Consider the following 20,659-nt stretch of genomic DNA (forward strand, 5'->3'; position numbering starts at 1 on the left):
CTTTTGTATGATCTTTGCTCACAGTTACCAAAAGAATACAGCTCTGAGAAAATGAAAATTTAAGATATTTTTATACACTTTGTCAAGTGAAAAAAAATTAAGAATAAATTTTTGAGTAAATGTAACTTACGAAGACCACCTATAAAAGGCAGCAGAGCATTTACAAATAAAGCAAATGATTTATACCACCCCAATCATTTGATGCACAAATGGGAGAGAGAAAATAATTTTTAAAGAGTCCTTGTAAAAACAGAGCTTTGTTCCAAAAGGGAAGCATATCAGGAAGTGTCCAGCATATCAGGAAATAATGCCGTACTTTTCTGATCATTCAATCTCCTATAAATAGCTTGCCATTTTCCCTGTCAGTAAATGTACAACACTCCACAATCTGAAACCTATATAACTTCGCTGGAGCCTTCACAGGTGTTTATGAATAACATAATCTGCTGGCTCACTGAATGCTGACGCTGTTGGAATAGCTCTGAGCAGCGGGCACCTAAAACCATTGCTTTTACATTGAGCCTCCTGATTCTTGCCCTTGGCACTTGGGTCAGTTCTAAATATGGTCACTTCTTATCCTTTTGAAGTCTGTGCTGTGATGTGCTCTAAGAAGGAGCCCGTCTTTTGGGGACCACGCTGGGGCCAAAGGCAAACCCAGTGCAGCCCACACAGTATTGCCTCCTGCTCCAGCCTCGCCCCCTCCAGCAGGCAGTTTCAGAGCTGAATGCCAAGGCTGTGCTTGTCTTCAGATGGCCCAGTGGCTCTTTAAAAACTGAACCCCTGCCTCCTGTCCCCTGCACTGTTCATATCTTCCTTCCTACAGTCTCCCCACCGTGGATCTGAGGACGGAGAAGGTGGAGGACCAGGATATTGCCTTTTGAACCTGCTTAAAGACCAGCAGCCTCCTTCAGTGATGGGGGTCCTACCCAGCTTTGACTTTAGGATAAGATAATTTAAAGGAGAGCAGCACCGTAATCAATACTCATTTGTATTTCTTTTAGGTCAAAATATCAAACACTTTTAAAATGGAAATTTAATGAAACTATTCATTGTTCTTTGCTGTTGGATTTTTCTTTTCTGTCAAGAGCATAGTTTCTTGTTCTTTCTTTTACGTCACCAAAAGAAAAAAAGGAAATGTCAAGTACACTTAGGGGAGTAAAAAGGTGCTGCCAATGAGGCCCAGCTGAAAAGAATATAAACCTCCAGGCAGAGTAAGCTGCAGCCTTCCTGTGTGCATAGCCCTGTTCTGTTATTTAGCAGCAAACTCAATGATGGACCAATTAGACATGCTTAGAGCTTTGAATTCTCCTGTTGCTCAGGAACTTCTTCCATGTTTAAATTTTAAGTCCATCATTAATTCACATTCTAAGCTGTTGCTCAAATAGTTTAATGTTTCCTAGATGATCAAAATTCACCAGACTTCTGTACTTTACAGTCCCTGTTCTCAGATTAAGTCAAAATATTTTTGAATTATAATTCATGTGTGCAATATCCTAATATCACCTGGTATTTCTTTGAGGGGAAAATCTATAATACAGTATATAAATTTTCCAGGAAACTAGAAAACATTTGGGGGCTTTATTTTTAATTTAGAAAAAAATTACATCAAAGAGAATAATGCATCCTTTCCCAAACCCTAAACCCTTAGTTTTTACGATTGGTATCTAGTCATATGATAAAGATGGCCCATTTCTATCTACCAGAAATCTTTTAAAGTAAGGATACCAGTAGAACTATTCAAAAATTCTAAATAATGCCAAATTAAGATTGTTTTCGGTTAATAATTTTTCAATAAAATAAGTTCACAGTTTTAAACTCAACATAGGCAATGCGGGAGTTTGCACATGTGCGCCAACAGAGGGCCATGTGATAATTTGAATCAAACATGCACACACACTTTAGCATCTGGTTTTCTTTCTGCGTGATTTCAAACTTCTCCAGGAAAGCAGAGGACAATGCCTGCGTTTATGTTCACATCACATCACTACTCACGGCTGCTAATGAACAAGGAACCAAACCATGGATGGTACAGAACCCTAATTAGTCATGCCATGCACCCCTCAACCCGTCACTGCAACCCCTTAAATTTGAGGCATCACAAAGTAACCCCAAGACACAGACAAGCTCTCTGCAGATCCAGTCCTTTGACTATGAATACTACTGCTGATGCTGCCAGTAAGTTACAAACCTTACAGCAACAGATTGTCGATGCAGAGCCATTTTATTTTAGTACATTCATCATTATTTTGCCACATTTGACCTTTCAAACTGGATGATGGCCTTCCTTCTTTAAAAAGCAAAAGCAAAGTTCTAAGCAAAGTGATTCAAACAAAAATTTAAAGCCATAAGTTTGAGAATTCTCCCTCAATTTGAAAACTACTCTGTTAAATATGACAGGTAGAAAAAGCTTTGCCAAGGTCTATTTGTCTATTTGAAATGTAGGCTTTTTAAAACAGCAATTATACTAACAACCCAGAAGTAAACACAACCTCAAAGCTGTCAGGGATTTTTGGTTTGGTTTTTTTTTTTTTTCTTTTTGTTTTTGGCCCCTGGTTATATAATTTAAATAAGCAAAACAAGAAGAATATTCTGTTTCTCTTAAAATAAACTAACCCAAATATGCATATATTATGCTCATCTATATCCCTTTGGTAAAATATAATAAAACATACTTAGAAGCTAAAATGAAGGTTAAATTCAAAAGCAGACTGAAAAGGTGAAGAGGCCCTCTTTTAACAACAATGGCCACATTCATCTTCAAGCACTTTTTATATAGTTAAAGGTAATCCACAAAGTTAAGTATCTCTGTTAATATTTTAGTTCCGACCAGATACTGCATTTTACCTGAGGATGCGTTCTGCTAAATTTTTACACTGGAATCTGCAGCCAATATTTACGAACAGACATCCTGGGGGTTTCTCAGTGTTACTGAGGACACTGTGGGGATAGAGTTTGTGTCTCATTTCTTTCTCAATACAAAGCCATGCCTTGGAGTGGCAGGATTGAAATACTGCAACTTCCATCCTTAACCCCTTATGTAGGGGGTGTCTGCTCGGCTGTGGAGGCTGGTAAAGCTCTGAGCTGCCCAACGGGCAGAAGGAAATAACCGCGTGGCAGATTACTTGAACTGTGCTGAGGCTTTTTCCTTAAATATCATAACACGCTTGCATAAGGGTGGAATTTTATTGACTACATCGTGCTTTTATCATCTTTGTGTTGGAGGAAAAAACTCCTTTCCAGCCTGTGGCTCCAAGCGCAGCGCCCTAGTTCCCTTTTAGCACATTTAAATGGAAGACTACAGTCACCAGAAAAATAGTCCCAGAATTCTCATTCCGCTGCTGTAAAGGAGAACCTCTCCTTAGGGAATGAAAGACAAACCCCAAGAAAACCTGGCCTGGGTGAGAAAGTAAAGCCCGTCGAAGAGAAAGCAACACAACATTTGGCCTGCTCTGCAAGGAGCTGGGAATTCTTGCTGCGGGGTCAACAAGATGCCTACCCTCCCTCCAGGGAAGACACAGCAGGAGTAGGGCCGCCACTCAGTGCATCTCTCCTCCCCGGGGCTGCCCTGGGCTCCCCAGCGCGTTTCCTAGATACTAGGCAGGCCGGACCCCCGCTGTCCAGGGCTGGGCTCCCATGACACTGACCAGACATCTGGTAAGCCAGGTGGCAAAGGCGTGCCAAAAAAGTGGAGCCCAGGGAAAACCGGGACGGAGCGGTCATCCGAGTGGTAAACCTTCTCCCAATGGATGCGGGAAAACCGCATTTGTAGTTCCCTCCTCACCGCTGTCAAGCGAGCTGATTGCTAAGGAGTGCGCATTTCCTTGCCTCTAACGTGACAGTCGCGGGTGCGCCCCGCACCCCGGACTTCAGGGAATGAAGGAATCTGTCCCGAACTGGCCCCCACCCTGGCCCCAGAATCCCCAACCCTCAGGGCGGCCGGCGCCCGCACCCACCTTGACCACGTAGGTGACTCCAGGCCCCAGCACCTGGTCGCTGGCGTGCGGCGCCCCCCGAGGGGGTCTGGGCAGCGGCTCGTCGCCCGGCCGGCCCTTCCTGGCGGTGCTCATGGCCGGGGCGCGGGGCGCCGGGGGCGCGCTGCCGTCCGGGGCGGCCAGGCTGGGCGCGCTGCAGCTGCCCGAGAGCCGCGCGCCCGCCCGCTCCCGGGCGGCCGACGACAGGCCGCGGAGGCCCGAGCTGGAGAGTTTCAGGTGGGACACCTTGTGGAGCAGGTGGCCCAGGCTGCCGGGCCCATCGTCGGGCGCCTTGCGCAGCGCCTCTCCGGACACCAAGTAGGGAGCCGCCGCCGGGGTCGCGCGCGCCGCTGAAACCTTGCCTCCGCCGCCGCTCACCGACAGGCTGTGGAGAAGGTCATCGACCGATGTCACCGAGTCATTCCTGAAGCGGTTGTACTTGGTGCGTGGAAGCATGCCCCTCCGTGGGCTCGCTGCATCCGCCCGGGCGCTGCTGGTGCCGGCCCTGGCGCGGGCTGCCGCGCATAGCAGGCGAGCCACTGTCCCCGGAGCGGGACGGAGAGTGGGGGCCCCGGGACAGCCTTCTGGAGAGCGAGAACAGAGCAAGAGGATGGTGCTCTCCCACCATTAAAAGCCAGCACAGCAGCGGCCGCGCAGCCCCGGCCCTGGAGACCGCTGCTTGGGGTTGCACGTTTGCTTTGCAAAAGTCATAGTTGCCTCTGATGGAGCGCCCAGCTGCTTGGGGCTGCTAACAGCAAAAGCATGACTCACTCTGAGAGGAGACCCTTCTCAACAAAGGCTCGGTGAGCACTGCAAATCACTTCCTGTAGCAGAAAAAAAAAAAAAAAAGAAAAGAAAAAAAGGAAAAAAAGAAGAAAAAAACGACATCCACCCGCTGACAGCACACTAGAGCCAATCAATTCTCAAATTTCCTTTTTCTACCTTCCCAGATATTTCCTTCCAACCTTTGATTTTTCACCTTCCCATCCCCCACAATCTGCATTTGTGCCAAAGGTAAATCCAATCCAGTTCCTTCAAATCGTCAAATGAACTTTCTGAAACCCATTATTCTGTTAGGTTTTGCTCGTCCCTGCTCAGCCCATCTGTGTGAGCCTGTAAAAGTGTCTAACAGCGATGCGTTAAAATGTGACGAAGGCTTTTTAAGAATCAGATCTTCAGCGAATCCTGATGAATCCTGACTTGGAAGGCAGCATGAATTTTTAAATAGAAAAAACAAAAAGGATATTCACCCTCAGGTGAACATAAAATACCAATTTCCTAGATTTTTCTTTTTCTTTTCAAATTAACAGAGCAGCGATGACAAGTGTCTTTGTAGCAATGCAGTTCCTCCAAAAAAAAAAATCTGCATATGAACTTCTGCACAGTGCCAATCAAGGGGTCTTCCCTGCTAATTTACAGCAGTCTTTCTCAGCCAGGGTTAAGTTGAATATCCACTTCCAAAAAAGAAGAGTGCGTCTTTGACGAGTGGCAACAGGCTCCAGAAATCCATTCCAAAAAAGGGGCTGCATTTGAAGCTTTATTCCTACTGAATGTGTTTAAGCTCTGGAAAAACGCCTAAGAAATGCTACAAATACATTTCAATGTTCCTTCAGTTGCTGCTTGCAACCCTGCAGTCAGGAAGGAAAAAAATGCAGCTGTTCTCATTGCACATCAAATCCACAGGGGGGAAAATATGCCTTCTTTTCAGGAGTCAGGCTCGGGCTTGCAAGTAAAATGCACAGGCCTTCTTTCTCTCAGTTAGGAGAGCAAGACTTTCACTGTCCCCAAAGGTCTGCCCGAGACTGAAGCCCTCTGACTCTTGACCTCAGTGGGCTCTGCCAGGCTTCCTCATGCATTAGGATCACCTGCTCCACAGTGAAACACTCACTATCAAAGTTTCCCCGCAACTTCTGAGCAAGCGAATAAATTCAGTTCTAGCACACTCTCAGGTCACCCTGACCTCTCACGCCCATGATCGAACATGTGGGGCACGTGAGGTCCTGAGTCTTGAACCCTGCTCTACCGAGCAGGGTTTAATGAGCGCCACTCATGGCGGGCGAGCGGGTGAGGCCAACCCCTAGGACGCAAGAGCGCAGAGGAGCCGCGGCGTCCCCGGTACAGGAAACGCGTCCCCACGGCTCGCCTCCTGTGCGCAGCCCTAGCAGAACAGCCACACGGCACTCATTTGTTCCCGTTCCCTGGCTTGCATAGCAACAGCAATTGCACACCCCATAGATGATTTTGATGGTTATCAGAGTCCTTCCCAGATCTGTAGCGAAACAGCCCTATCATTCCCAAAGCGAGATCTTCATTAGATGCAGACAAAAACAGCAAAATGTGAATGAAATGCTGTTTGTGTGAATGAAAAGGCTAGCGAGCGAGCCAGCGTTTCTGTGAATGAAGCAGGGCCTTGCAGCCGGTGCCAGGCAATCCCCTGGGCTCCAGCGGCCTCAGCCAATGAGCGGCCGCCCCGATGACTCATTCAACAAAGGCTTGCTCAATAGTGGAAGATTCCATTTCAATCAAAGGCGGGATCTTTTATCCAACGGCAGTGTGGGGAAAAAAAAAAAGGAAAAAAAAAAAAAAAGAAAAAAAAACACCCAGCCGGACTGCAAAGATACCGGGAGGAAGAGGCCAGCTGCTGTGGAGAGGAAAAGCTGTTTTACAAGGGAATTTGAGATCCCTTGGTCAGGTCTGAGTGTGAAGAGGGTCTCTCTTGGAGGTGAGCTGTGCCCCTAAACTTTCATTCAGCAGTTCATTTACATCAAGGAACAACCATGAATGTGCCAGTCGTTCAGCTTTTATTATGAATGTACACCGAATGCACGTTCAAAACCTAGGTTCCTAGCCCTTGATTCTTTTTTTGTGAAAGGCATGTAGAACACCTGTACACGTTCTGAGGCTCCAGGGAGGAAAAAAAAAAAAAAATCCAAAGCTAAGTACTTAACCCTTTAGCCAACAGGAGACTTTTATTTCTTTTATTATGAGGCCAGTGGAGGGAAATTGGTCATTTTAAAATATAAATAGCAATATAAATTTACTATATATGAAAAGATATGTAATCAAAGACGGAAATTAATATTCCAAGAACACAGTAGTACGGTAAAACCTCACTTACCTGGAAAATAGTATCAACACTTTGGAACGTAGCAGAGAGGTGGAAAAAGAAAAACCCGAAGGCCTCTCAGCATCAAAAGGAGGCTGTGCAGCCCACACAGAAGCTCACACACCCTACTCATGAGAAAACCCTTTGCCCTTGCTGGGGAGCTGTTCATGTTTATTTTAGACCCTGTCGCAGAAAGCCCACATATCTGCTTGATGAACGTAGAGGCAGATGAGAGAGGAGACCACTGCGACAGAAAATGCTAAATGTAAATGAAACTTTCTGATGCTGGCTTGCTTGATAGCCTTCTGACAACATGAAAGGAAGCAGGAAAATAAACTCCATTTTAAAGTCAGCCTTGAGATTCACCAAAGCCAGGCAGGCTGGGGTAATTTACAATGAGAGCCTTTCTGGCATGTTGTGGTTTTTCTTTTTTAAATCAATGCTTAAACACGTATTTGCTTTCTATGGTTGCCATAACAAATTACCACAAAATCAATGGCTTAAAATAACACAATTTATTATCTTCCAGTTTGTAGGTAAGAAGTCCAAATGGGTCATGCTGGGATCCAGCAGGGGTGTGGGCAGAGCTGGTTCCTCTGGAGGCCCCAAGGGAGAATCCACAAATTTCTGAGAAGGTGCCATGAGCTGGGCCCTGGGGAAGGTGGTTTTGCCTTCTGGAAGGCAGAAAATCTGAAATTAATGCTATAACCTAGTTAAGGCTGTGTGAATCTTTAAATATGTGTGAGATACAAAAACTTGACCAAAGGAGTGAGCTTGACCTGAGGATGCGGAGGTGACCCCTGACCCCAGTGGAGGCATCCTCCAGGTAGACTTCACAGGAGGAGACTGTATGGGCAAGGGCTCCAGGCCTGAGCAGTCTAGAGTCTCCCAGAATCCCTGGTAAGCTGGTTGGGTTGGTGAGGGGGTCAGGAGGGCTGGGCACTCAAAGAGGCTTAGAGGGGTGATGTGGTTTGGATGTGTGTCCCCTCCAAATTTCATGTTGAAATGTGACCCTCGGTGTTGGAGGTTTGGCCTGGTAGGAGGTGACTGAATCATGGGGGTGGATCCCTCATGAATGGCTTAGCACCATTCCCTTGGTGATGAGTGAGTTCTCGCGCTGAGCTTACATGAGATTTGCTTGGATAAAATAATGTGGCAGCCTGGTGCGGTGTAATCCCAGCACTGTAATCCCAGCACTTTGGGAGGCCAAGGTGGGTGGATCACCTGAGGTCAGGAGTTTGAGTTCAGCCTGGCCAACAGGTGAAACCCTATCTCTACTAAAAATACCAAAACTAGCCGGTCATGGTGGCAGGTGCCTGTAATCCCAGCTACTCTGAGGGCTGAGGCAGGAGAATCGCTTGAACCCGGGAGGAGGAGGTTGCAGTGAGCCGAGATCACTCCATTGCATTCCAGACTGGGCAACAAGAGTGAGACTTTGTCTCAAACAAAATAAAAATAAATAAAATGAAATAAAATAAATAAAATTAAATTAAAAATGTGGCACCTCCCCTCTCACTCTCTTTATTGCTTCTGTTCACACCACGTGACACTCCTGCTGCCCCTTCACCTCCTGCCACAATTGAGGCCCTCACCAGAAGCCAAGCAGATGCCAGTACCATACTTCCTGTACAGTCTGCAGAACCATAAGCCAATTCAACCTCTTTTCTTTATAAATTACCCTCTGGCATTCCTTCATAGCAATGCAAGAACAGACGGATACAAGGGGCTTGAGAGAGGGTCACACAGTCAGGTTTGCCTTTTATGGAGACCACTTTGATAGTGACCTGCGGTGGCTTTAGGAAGTTGAGAGGAGTGGGAGATAACGGGACAAGTTAAAAAAGAACAAGGGCTTGAATAAAAGCAAGAGCAGTGGGGCTGGAAAGAGAGGGATGGATTCAAGATAGCTGGGAAGGTAAAGGATCTGTCTCTGTGATGAGGAAGTGTGAGGGAGAGCGAGGCTGGGTAGACTGTCTGCAGCCAGAATTTGAGACAGAGTTTGGAATGCAAGATGATTATTAGGGACCAAGCTCCATGGAAAGCAGGGGAGGTTGCAGGATGGAGCAGAGGCAGAAGTGAGTTGTGACCCAGGCCCCACACACCTCGGTCCTGCCGAGAGTTCTGGAGAAAGAGTGCCATTCACAGAGAGTATCCCCTGGCCTGCAGGGCTCCTCATTCACTCCCACACACTCCCTCACTCTCCCCCATTCATCTCCTTACTGTGGGCTGCCCAGGGAGGAACAGCCTCCAGCAGGTGGCACTCTGCTGCTGAGCACCCCCAGAAAAAGTTGATATAAAGGCTGTGGGCCCATGGCACCCCGAAGCCCAGCCTCTCCCAAAGACAGGAATGCTAAGCAAAGCCCATGTTTCTAACTTGGACCATTGGGTTGAGTTGAGTGTTACCCATGAGGATGAGGAGCATCCCCATGACAGGCAGGTCACAGGGAAAGGCAAGGACTGGGCTTTGAACGTGTGTGAGGGGTGGGGATCTTCCATGCAGAGATGGCCAGAGCTGAAAAGCAGTCAGGGCTGGAAGTGGAAACTTGCAAATGCCAGATTTCCCAGATGGGAGCTAAGAAAAAAAAAAATGGCCAGAAATTGGAGGATAAATATGGAAACCTGGTTTGATGAATGTCATGGAAGAGAGTTTCAAGAGAAAAACCAGTGATAGTTAACAAGTGCAGTGATGACAGTCATAACCACCTTGACTGAGTGTCCCTAGGCACCAATGCATGCCTGCTATAGATAGATGGTTTTCAGCCTGTTTTGAATGAAAAGAAACCAAGGATCAGAGGAGTTACAAAATGTGCCAGAGCCACACTGGGTGAATGATATGGTTTGGATTTGTGTCCCTGCCTAAATCTCAGATTGAATTGTAATCCCCAGTATTGGAGGTGGTGCCTAATGGAAGGTAACTGGATCATGGGGGCAGTTTCTAATGGTTTAGCTGTCCCCTAGTGCTGTCTCATAATAGGATTCTCACAAGATCTGGTTGTTTAAAAGTATGCAGCACCTCTCCCTTTGCTCTCTCTTCATTCTGCCCCTGCCATGTAGATATGCCTGCTTCCCCTTCCCCTTCCGCCATGATTGTAAGTTTCCTGAGGCCTCCCCAGCCATGCTTCCCATACAACCTGTAGAACTGTCAGCCAATTAAACCTTTTTTCTTTATAAATTACCCAGTTTCTGGTATTTCTTTACAGCAGCATGAGAACAGACTAATACAGTGAGGAACTGACAGAATAGTCTTACTCCAAAGCCACGTTCATGACCCAGCATCACCCTGATTCAGACAGCTTGTGTAAGGTACCTGCTGAGACCCATCCTCAGCAGGAGGCAATCGGCCATTTCCAGACATCTTAGCAACGGGGATGGAGCGGTTTCTACTTAGGTAACAGGATGGTGCCAGCTGAATGAGACCAGAAATGAATGAAAAGATCATACTTTCCAGAAGATGGAATGAAATGAAAGGTAGGACATAGGGCAGTAGCCAGCAGTAGAGCAGAGACTACAAAGCAGGGGATGGAAGAGTTAGGAGTGTGTTTAGGGGCAGGGAGCAAAGCAGAGTGGGAGAAATCAATGCAGGAAGGAAACAGGTCAAGAGCGTGGGTAGCTCTTGCCCTGTGGGGATGGTGGGATATCTTATCCTCTGGAGGGAGGGAGGACTTGATGAGCAGATCATTCAGGGTCCCAAGTAGAAAACAGGAGTCCCTCCCCTCTGAAGTGGTTCAAAGGCAGAAACTTTAATATAAGAGACATAAAGATGGGGTTAACATAGCCCAAAAGGATGGTGATATACCAGGGATTCACAAGACTCAGAAGCTGTCTCCACCTCTAGAACCAAAGCAACGGAAAGGAAATTGAGCCAGTAGAATTCCAGCTGGAACTTTGAAGTGGAGGGTGTCAGGGGCAGCTGAAGTTTCAGAGGGCAAAAGTTACGGACAAAGAGGAGGCCAGAGAGAGGAAATAACCAGCCTGTCTCCTTCCCCACTCTTCTCTCCTGTTGGTGCCTCCCATTGGCCACACCCATGGGAAGCCAGAGGTCCAGGGAGCTTGTGATGGGACCATGGGAAGAGGCAGCCCCCAGGCACAGAGCAGACTGGAAGGCTGAGGGGAAGTACATGCTGAGTGTGCTTGAACGTCAATTTGCCTGTGGCCATGGTAGGAAACTCAAGGCTTTTATGTCTGATTTGGATGTTACACTTGATTTTCACCATAAATAAAAGGCAGGGCTGTACTTAAAAAGTGAGAGGATTTCATTTCTGTAAGGCATTTGAGTTGCGGTTAAAGGTACAGAATGGCTGCAGAGGAGGGCGAAGGGTGCTGCCAATGCGTCAGGATGAGCAAGGGATTGCTGCATGGCACCATGAACCAGCCATGGAGAGCCCACATATGGGCATCCATCTGCCTGTGTATGAAATGGAAGACAGTGAATCGTTAGCTAGAGGGTCCATTCCAGGATGAAGGCACAGGAGGGAGACCATGGAGGACACAGCCAGCAGGAGTCAGGAATGGATGTGGAGTGGAGGATAGGATGGCCCCTGAAGGAGGATCAAATGCTAGTGCTCTTGAGGCCCTGGAAAGACTGCAACCTGGGGCCTTGGGGTGCACGTCACAGGTGCATGGGAGCAGGTCCCTAACGGTGCCTTTTGAGGTGTCGGTGGGGAGAAGGACAAGCCTCACCACAGTGTTGGGGGGTGGGGAGTCCCAGTTTTGTTGAAGCCAGAGACTGGGGTCACCCTGGGAGGAGGCTAAAACAGAAGAGAGCTTCTCCAGGACAATGTGAGAAGGGTGAGATGGCTGGGCACTCAGGGAAGAGCAAATGAGGGCACAACTTATTTAGAAGACAGAAGAGCCACACCTCATATTGACAGTAGAGGGAGGGGTTCCCAGGCAGAGGGAAAGACGCACTCTTTGCAGGGACCCTCAGGTAACCACATGCCCATTCCCCGCTGTGAGAGTGGGGAGCAGGACTGGATGTAGGAATACCTGTGGTTAAGAATACTCTGGAACAGGGCTCCCAACAGCGGAACGCAGTGCTTCAGCACCGAGGAGAGCTCCTTACAACTGGAGGCCAGGGCCTGGCTCCCTGTCCTCAGAGAAGGACCTTGAACCTCCATCAGCTCCAAGGATGGGTCAGAGCGCTGACTCACCAGTCCCTAGTGCCCTTCATATTCTGTATTTCTAAGGTTCCAATGATCTAAGTTCCAAATTATCTTCCCTCCCTCCAAGCAGCTTCAACTCCCTACACATATGTGAGAGTTGGGGTGGAGGCCACAGTTCCTCAAAGGCTACTGCTCACTGGGCCTGGCACCATACTGAGCACTTCCTGTGGGTCCATTGTTCCTCATGACTCTACCATGACAGTCCTATTATCACCCCATTTTACAGATGAGAACAATGAGGCCAGTAGAAGCCAGGTGACTTTCTAGGGTGACAGGGCTAGCCGGCAACAGAGCAGGGAGTCACACCAAAGCCAGCCTGACCCAGTGCTCTCACAAAAATAATCACACAAAGAGGGTCCTCATTCCAGCTCTGTCACTGCTCAGTTCCCACCCTTACAGAGGGAGGAAAAAAAAAAACACAGCCTACCACTGCCTTACACTGTTGCCATGGTTATCAGACAGCAGAACACAAGAGCCACGTGGGCCCAGCATGAGGTATTTTTATTATTATTGGGGAAAGATTGACATGTCACTGCCTACCTTTTTACTGTAAAGTAATAATTTATAATTGTATACATGTACAGGCCACAAAGAGATGTTATGATTTATGAATACAATGTAGAATATTTCAATCAAGTTAGACAACATATCCACTACCTCAAATATTTAACATTTAAGTCACTGCCTACTTCACATACAGAAAAGGGACAAAGTAAATCTTGGGAAAAGTCCATCCCCAGGCCCATGCTGGCCTAGTTAGGGGAGATACAAGAGGAGAGGAAGAAAACAGAAACACTGTAAAGCAGACAATACTAGGAAATCAATTCTTGTTTCAGAAGGGAGAATCCCAAGGGACAATTCCTCAGAAAAAGAAGAGAGAATTGCAAGAATTTGCACTATACGGTATAGCTAGCACTATATTTGAGCACTGTGTGCTCAAAAATAGTTGCTAGATTGAAATATGTAAGAACCTTATTTCATTTGTAAAACAATAAATTACAGCTTTTCCTGAAGAAGAACTGCTTCATTTAGAAAAATTTAAACGAGACTCTGTATTCCTTTCAGTTCCTTGACTATCTGCATATCTAGTTTTATGTAGAAACAATTTACTCTTCCTCATTTTCCCTCTAAAAGATCTACTTTTAGAGACTTTTTGTCATATAATATAATCTCCACAAGTATATTTCACAGCTGAATAATAGTCCATGGCGTCAAGACATGATCATTCCCTTAGACACTCTGCTATCACTGCACACTTAGTTGTTTCTAACTTACCAACACTGCAAATGTTGACATAAAAGAGAGCCTTTGCACATGCAGCTTGTTTTATATCCACTGAATTATTTCTGAACCTAATTCACAAGGAAATGAACATTTCTACAACTCTTGATTGATGTTGCTAAATGTTTTGTCAGTTTTCACCACTGGCAATAATCACTAGGAGCATATTAATTTTCCTGCAACCTCAGCAGCTTTGGTTTTTGCTATCTTTGCTGTCTTCATAGTTGCAAATGGTGCTTCATACTGAGTAGTTGTAGTATGGTTATTCAAGAATTTGTGGCTTCTGATTGGTGGAAGGAATGACAACTTTCTGACTACATTCTGACTGGTTGGCTCCAAACAAAAAGTGCTGAGATTTACCAGACCTCAGTGGGAGGCAGTCTGCCTGTGCACTTGAACCTTGTTTAACTTAACCTACATGTTCCATCAACAAATGGCCCTGCAGTTTGAGGCTTCAGTGAGCTATGATTGCCCCACTGCCCCCTAGCTTGGGTGACAGAGTGACAGCCTGCCTCTAAGTATATGCATATATTTATATATTATATACATGAATAAATATATTAATTTATAATTATATAATCATATTAATTTATAATTATATAATATATATTTTTAATTATTTTAAATACAAAAAAATGTTTAGTGGCCTGCTGTAAACTTGAGTCTCAGTTCTGGAGGCACAGTAATGTTTAAGCTACTTTTAATTAGATCATTTCTGCTAGACTCTGTGTGAGTTCTCCCTATAGTTGTCAAATGTTTACCATTTTTATCTTTCTTGATAAATATTTTTGCACATAATTATGTATAATAGTTATATTCTGTGATACAATTTATACATATCATATAAGATGCTATGCATTAAGACATATACATAATTATATATCCTTACATATAACCTATATTGTATATTTATGTAAATTAATTATATGTATTATTTTAATTTCATGTGGTTAATTTATGTGCATAATTATATATTAATATGCATAGAAAACCTACATTGGTACAATATTTACATATGTTCTATTTGTCTTTCATATGAGAATCAGTAACAGTGACATAGGGGCGTCAGTCTGTAGATAGCAGACACTCCAGAAAGGCCTTCCCTACCTGAAGAACTTAGAGAGGCGGAGACCACCAAGACTTTGTGTTTCCCACCACAAGCCATGAGCAGCCATTCCATGTTCTGTGGTTCTCAAACCTAAGCAAGCTTCCAAATGCTCCAGCAGGCTCTTTACCCACAGACCGCTGGTCCCACCCCAGGGTTCCTGACTCAGTAGGTATGGGTGGCTCCCAGGTGATGGTAGTGACACTCAGTTGATTCCCACCTAAACAAGGCCTTCTGACTGCTCAGTCACTGTGCAGTAATTCCAAACTGAAAACAAAATTTCTGGACACATTCCAAGCACAGGATAAAACAGACTGAACATTGCCTGCCCAGAATCTGGGGAACAGCAAGATGGTCAGCCTTGAGAAGGCTAGCAAGACAAAATCCTAGTGGAGCTGCTGACACGGCAGGTTCATGGAGCTCAGGAGAACCCTGTGACGAAAAGTCCCTCTGCAACAGAGTTCCCAGCCCTGGCCACATCCTAATTTAAAAAGTCAAGAATTTAAACCAAGAACCCCTTAAAATAATAGGAATAGCCAAAAATATCTTCCAGGTACTCTTCTAAGTACTTTAAATGTGTTTTCATTTAATGATATAGCTATTATCATTACCCCTGTTTCACAGATAAGAAAACTGAGGCATGGGGCAGCTAAGTAACCTGCCAAGGTCACAGCCAGTTAAGGCTATAGCCAGGACTCAACTCCAGCCACTCTGACTCCAGGCTGAGCTGTGAATGACTGACCTCTGTAGCTTTAGGAGTGAGCAACATCGGGTACTTGGGAAATGAGTGCAAAAGCAGGGGAGGTGCTAAAATGAGGAGGCTTGATGGAAGCCTTTTTAATAAGCAGTTTGATCTCCCCAGTCCCCTTCCCACTCTACACATCCAGGCCATAGGTGACCACCAGTATGATTCCTTTTATTTCTATGAAATGTTTAGACAAGTCAAACCTATTGAGACAGAAAGCAGATCAGTATAATACCTGAGACTTGGGTCGGGGCAGGATTAGGAACTGATGACAAAGGGGTACAGGGGAGCTTTTGTGGTGACGGATACATTTTAGAACTGGATTGTGGTGGTGGTTTTATAATCCTGTAAGTTTACTAAGATATTGAATTGTACACTTTAAATGAGGGAATTTTATAGCATGTAACCCATGCATGATAAAAACCTGTTTTAAGAAAACGTGTGTAGAAATACATTTATAAAAAAAAATAGAAACTAATATGTTACTTTATATAAAACCATTTCCACTGTGATTCTCCCAGTGATATCAGGGGCTAGGCCTTATAATCATTTGTTTCTCATACAAGATGTTACATCAGGTCAGCTGCCCTGCACCTCACTAGCAGCGTAGCTGTTGGGGTGGAGTGGCATATGGGGAGAAAGATATCTGATGAAATAAAGGATCTGCAACTTTAGCAAAAGAGAGATAATTATTAAGTTGTTGAAATGAAGCACCCTATACTTTGAGGTTTCTCTGAAGGAGCTGTACCCATGACATTAAATCATGCAGTAAATGTTATTCCCTTAGGGTACTTCTCAACATTAAAGGTTAGTCAGTGGTGGTGTGACAGACTCCCATCTGGAGAGAGTGTTGGAGTGTACAAATGTGGAATGATAGTCACAAAGATATAACACTGAGAGAATAATTCACACAAAAACTAATGAAAATTGGTACCTAATATTAATCCATGACACCCTAAAAAGTCATTTTAAAAATTTTGCTTAAAAACTTGAATAATTTTTGTGTGACCTTCTTGCAGGTTTTGCTGATTGTGTTTGGTTTTCCTGGCAGCTTTTATCAAACCAGAAAAGTATAATACGTTTAAAGAGTTAGGACGGATTTGAAAGGAGATGACTGCATTTAGCATCACCTGAAATCTCCCTTTCAAAGACAGAGAATAGCAGTGGACTGATTGATAATAATCTGTGATGCTACATATGAATAATATAATAATACATGAGTGATAGATAATGATCTGTAATACAACAGTAATCTGTAATGCTATAAGTGAGTAATATATGAGTGATATATAATCTGTAATATATATGTGAACATTTTCCTACCCTGAGCCTGCAGGCTACTGTTTGATAATATTTAGTTGTGATTATAGGTTAGCAGTGCCTTGTATTTCCCTCCCTGCGTCAGACACTTGCTCTGGGGCTGTGTTCCAGGAGGAGACAGCCTTTCAAATCCAAATGTTCCAAATGGGAGTTTAGAACAACCATTACTTAATACTACCTAGTATCCACACCTCCTGTAATGATTGTGTTAACTGATAGGAGAATAGAGCTATAGGTCAACATGTGATTGGCTTGGTATTTTCAGGATAGACTAGGTTATACTATGGCAACAAAAGACTTCAACATCTCTCTGGCTCATTTACTTTTCTCTCCACACATCCATCCCTGGTCAGATGGGGCTCTGTCCCCTGTTGTCTACTTTCTGGAATGTAGCAGACAAAGTAACCTCTATTTGGACTTTGTGCACACAATTGTGTGCACAAGAAAGAGTGCTGGCAATGTTCATGCATCCCTTCAAGTTTCCACCAGGAAGCAACACAAATCACTGTTGCTTACATTTCACTGGCCAGAGCAAGTCACATGGCCACGCCTGAGTACAGCAGGGTGGAGCTACACAATCCTTCCAGGGAGGGAGAGCAATAATTGGTGAATGGCAATGCAGTGTTCTACTGCCACTCAGGTCTACTGGCTAGGCTGCCCTAAGCATCTCTGTATCTTCATCATCTCAACTCTGCCTGGAACACATTACAGGCTCATTCACATCTCAGGAAAGACCAACCCAATGTATGGTAATGAATGAAGAACAATAAATCCTAAAGCCACAAAGTCCAGAGCTTGACTACAGAAAGGCCCAGAGCCGTTACTATGAAGGAATGCCACCTACCATGCTCAAGAGCAACAGGGCCTGCCCGCATGGCTCCATGACCAAGTGAGAAGATAAACGTAGAACAGGTAATCATGAGATTATGTGTTATAAAACAAGAACAGGGCTTCTGGGATCATTTAAATATACACCTAAAATAAAGGCATACATAAAGAAGAAATTTAAACCATGGCTAACATTGTCTGCTCTTTTATTCTCTGAGTATATTTTTCCACATGAATAAAATCATGTGGCTTCATTTCCTATTTTTTTCATTTAGCGATATGGTGAGTATTTGATCTTACCAATGGACATTCTTCTAAGAAAGCTACCTTCTTAACCTGGAGTCCATGGAATGCCAATGGGAGGAAAATGAGTCATTAACTGTAATTTAGCATTTCAATAACATATGGATGCAGGCAATAGCCACAGTAGTTGGCTATCACAGTACAGTTGCTACATATCTTTTAAAATATCATTTATGTTTCTTACTCCCCCAAAATTTTAGTAGTAATAATTACCACCACTATATCTGGATATTTTATGAATTAATAAAGAAGCATCTACATTAGTATATGACATATGTTTTTTAATATTGATAATTACATTTCATATACAGTCAGCCCTCCATGTCTGCAAGTTCCACATCCTCAGAGTCAACCAATCACAAATCAAAAATACACTATTTGAGGGATGCAGAACTGATAGATATGGAAGGCCAACCTTCATATCCACAGGTTTAGCAAGACAGATTGTGGGACTGGAGCATCGGTGGATTTTGGTATCCATGAGGTTGTGAGAGGAGGTGTCTTGGAACAAGCACCCATGGATCCTGAGGGACAACTGTAATTGGTTGCCTTTGAAATTCTATGAATTTTATTTTAAGATAGTATTCTGTCTAAAACTATGCTGCCTAAAGGAGACTTTAGGTATAAGGATGCTCATAGGTTGAAAGTGAAATGGTGGAAAAAGATATTTCATCCAAATAGTAACCAAAAGAAAGAAGATGTGGCTATATTAACATCAGAACAATACAGACTTTAAGTCAAAAGACTGTTACAAGAGACAAAAGGGGACATTACATAATGATAAAAGGGTCAATTCATCAAAAAGATATAATAATTATGAACACATGTACACCAAACATCAAAACTCCTAAATAAATGAAGCAAATATTGACAGAATTGAAGGGAGAAATAGCTCTAAAATAATAGTAGGAGACTTCAATGCTCCACTAGCAATAATGGATAAAACTAGACAGAAGATCAATAAAGAATGAGAGTAACTGAACGATGCTATAGACTAAATCAACTAGCACACAAATATAGAACACTCCATTTAACAAAAGGATAATATACATTTTTCTCAAGTACACATGGAACATTCTCCAGGATAGACAATATGTAAAACCACAAAACAAGTCTTAATAAATTTTAAAAGACTGAAATCATACAAAGTATTTTTTTTCTAATTATAATGAAATGTAACTAGAAATCAATACCAGAAGAAAAGCTGAAAAATCCACAAATATGAAGAAATCAAACAGTACACTCTTAAATAACCAGTAGGTCAAAGAAGAAACTATAAGGAAAATAAGAAAATATCTTGAGCCAAATGAAAATGAAAACATAGGATACTAAAGCTTATGGGGTCTAGCAAAAATAGTACTAAGAGGAAAATGTATACTTGTAAATGATTACATTTGAAAAAAAAGAAAAGTAATTAGGCAAGAGAAAAAAATAAAAGGCATCCAAATTGGAAAGAAATAAGTTAAATTGTTCATTTGCAGACAACATGATCCTGCATGTAGAAAACCCTAAAGACTCCACTAAAATGCAGTTTGAATTAATAAAGAAATTCAGCAAAATTGTGGGATACAAAATTAACATACAAAAATCAGTAGTATTTCTGTACACTAATAGTAAACTATCTGAAAAAGAAATTGAGAAACAATCCCATTTACAAGAGCTACAAATAAAATATTTAGAAACCTATTTAACCAAGGAGGTAGAAGATCTTCACATTGAAACAAAACACTGATGAAAGAAATTGAAGAAGACACAAATAAATGGAAAGATATTCCATAATCATAGGCTGGAAGAATTAATATTGTTGAAATGTCCATACTTCCCAAAAAGATCCACAGATTGAATATAATCTCTATAAAAATACCAATTATAGTCTTCATAGAAATACAAAAAATAGTCCTCAAATTTCTTGTGAAAACACAAAATACCTCAAATAAAGCAATATTGAGCAAAAATAACATAGCAGGAGACATTATATTACCTGACTTCAAAATATACTATAAAACTACAGTAACCAAAACAGCATGGTACTAGCATAAAAATATACACATAAATCAATGGAACAGAATGGAGAATACAGAAATGAATTCATGTACTTGTAGCCAATTGATTTTCCACAAAGGCACCAGAACACATAGTGAAGGAAGAACAATCTCTTCAGTAAGTGGTGCTGGGAAAACTGGACATCCACATGCAGAAGAATAAAGGTATACCTCTATCTCTCCCCATATACAAAAATCAACTAAACATGAATTAAAGACTTAAATGTTAGACCTGAAACAATAAAAATACTAGAAGAAAACATAGGGAAAATGCTTAATAAGATTAGTCTGGGCAAGAGTTTTTTTCAAAAACTTGAAAAGCACAAGCAATAAAAGCAAAAAATAGACAAATGAGATTACATTTAACGAAAAATATTCTGCACAGCAAAGGAAACAATCCATAGAATAAAAAGACAATCTATAAAATGGGAGAAAATATTTACAAACTCTGCATCTGACATGTGGTTAATATCCAGAACATATAAGGAACTTGAACAACTCAACAGCAAAATAATAATAATAATCCAATTTAAAAATTGGTAAAAGATCTTTCTTACTCTGTTTGTGTTACTCTAAAGGAATACCTGAGCCTGGGTAATCTATAAAGAAAAGAGATTTATTTGGCTCACAGTTCTGCAGGCTGTATAAGAAGTGTGACTACAACATCTGTTTCTGATGAGGGCCTCAAGCTGCTTCCACTTAAGGCCAAAGGCAAAGGGGAGCTGGCATATGCAGAGATCACATGGCAAGAGAAAAAGTAAAAGAGAGAGAAAGGAGGTGCTGAGTTCTTTTTAACAAC

The 20,659-nt window shown here is 43.1% G+C and overlaps 1 protein-coding gene across 8 annotated transcripts in view; it reads right to left on the reverse strand.

The window, feature by feature from the left end:
• SHC3 (SHC adaptor protein 3) overlaps positions 1–20,659 on the reverse strand; it is a 309,673-nt gene that overhangs the window by 168,538 nt on the left and 120,476 nt on the right. For 2 of the 8 annotated variants that reach the window (XM_005582108.5, XM_074017820.1), the window contains exon 1: positions 3,954–4,765. The exons of the other annotated variants lie outside the window; for them this stretch is intronic. In XM_005582108.5, the coding sequence (XP_005582165.1) occupies positions 3,954–4,427 (474 nt within the window). In that variant the 5' untranslated portion in view covers positions 4,428–4,765. Of the gene's footprint in view, positions 1–3,953; positions 4,766–20,659 lie in introns of those variants that run through there. 8 annotated transcript variants of the gene reach the window in all.

Source organism: Macaca fascicularis, chromosome 15 (genome assembly GCF_037993035.2).
Source record: "Macaca fascicularis isolate 582-1 chromosome 15, T2T-MFA8v1.1".
Taxonomy (NCBI): domain Eukaryota; kingdom Metazoa; phylum Chordata; class Mammalia; order Primates; family Cercopithecidae; genus Macaca; species Macaca fascicularis.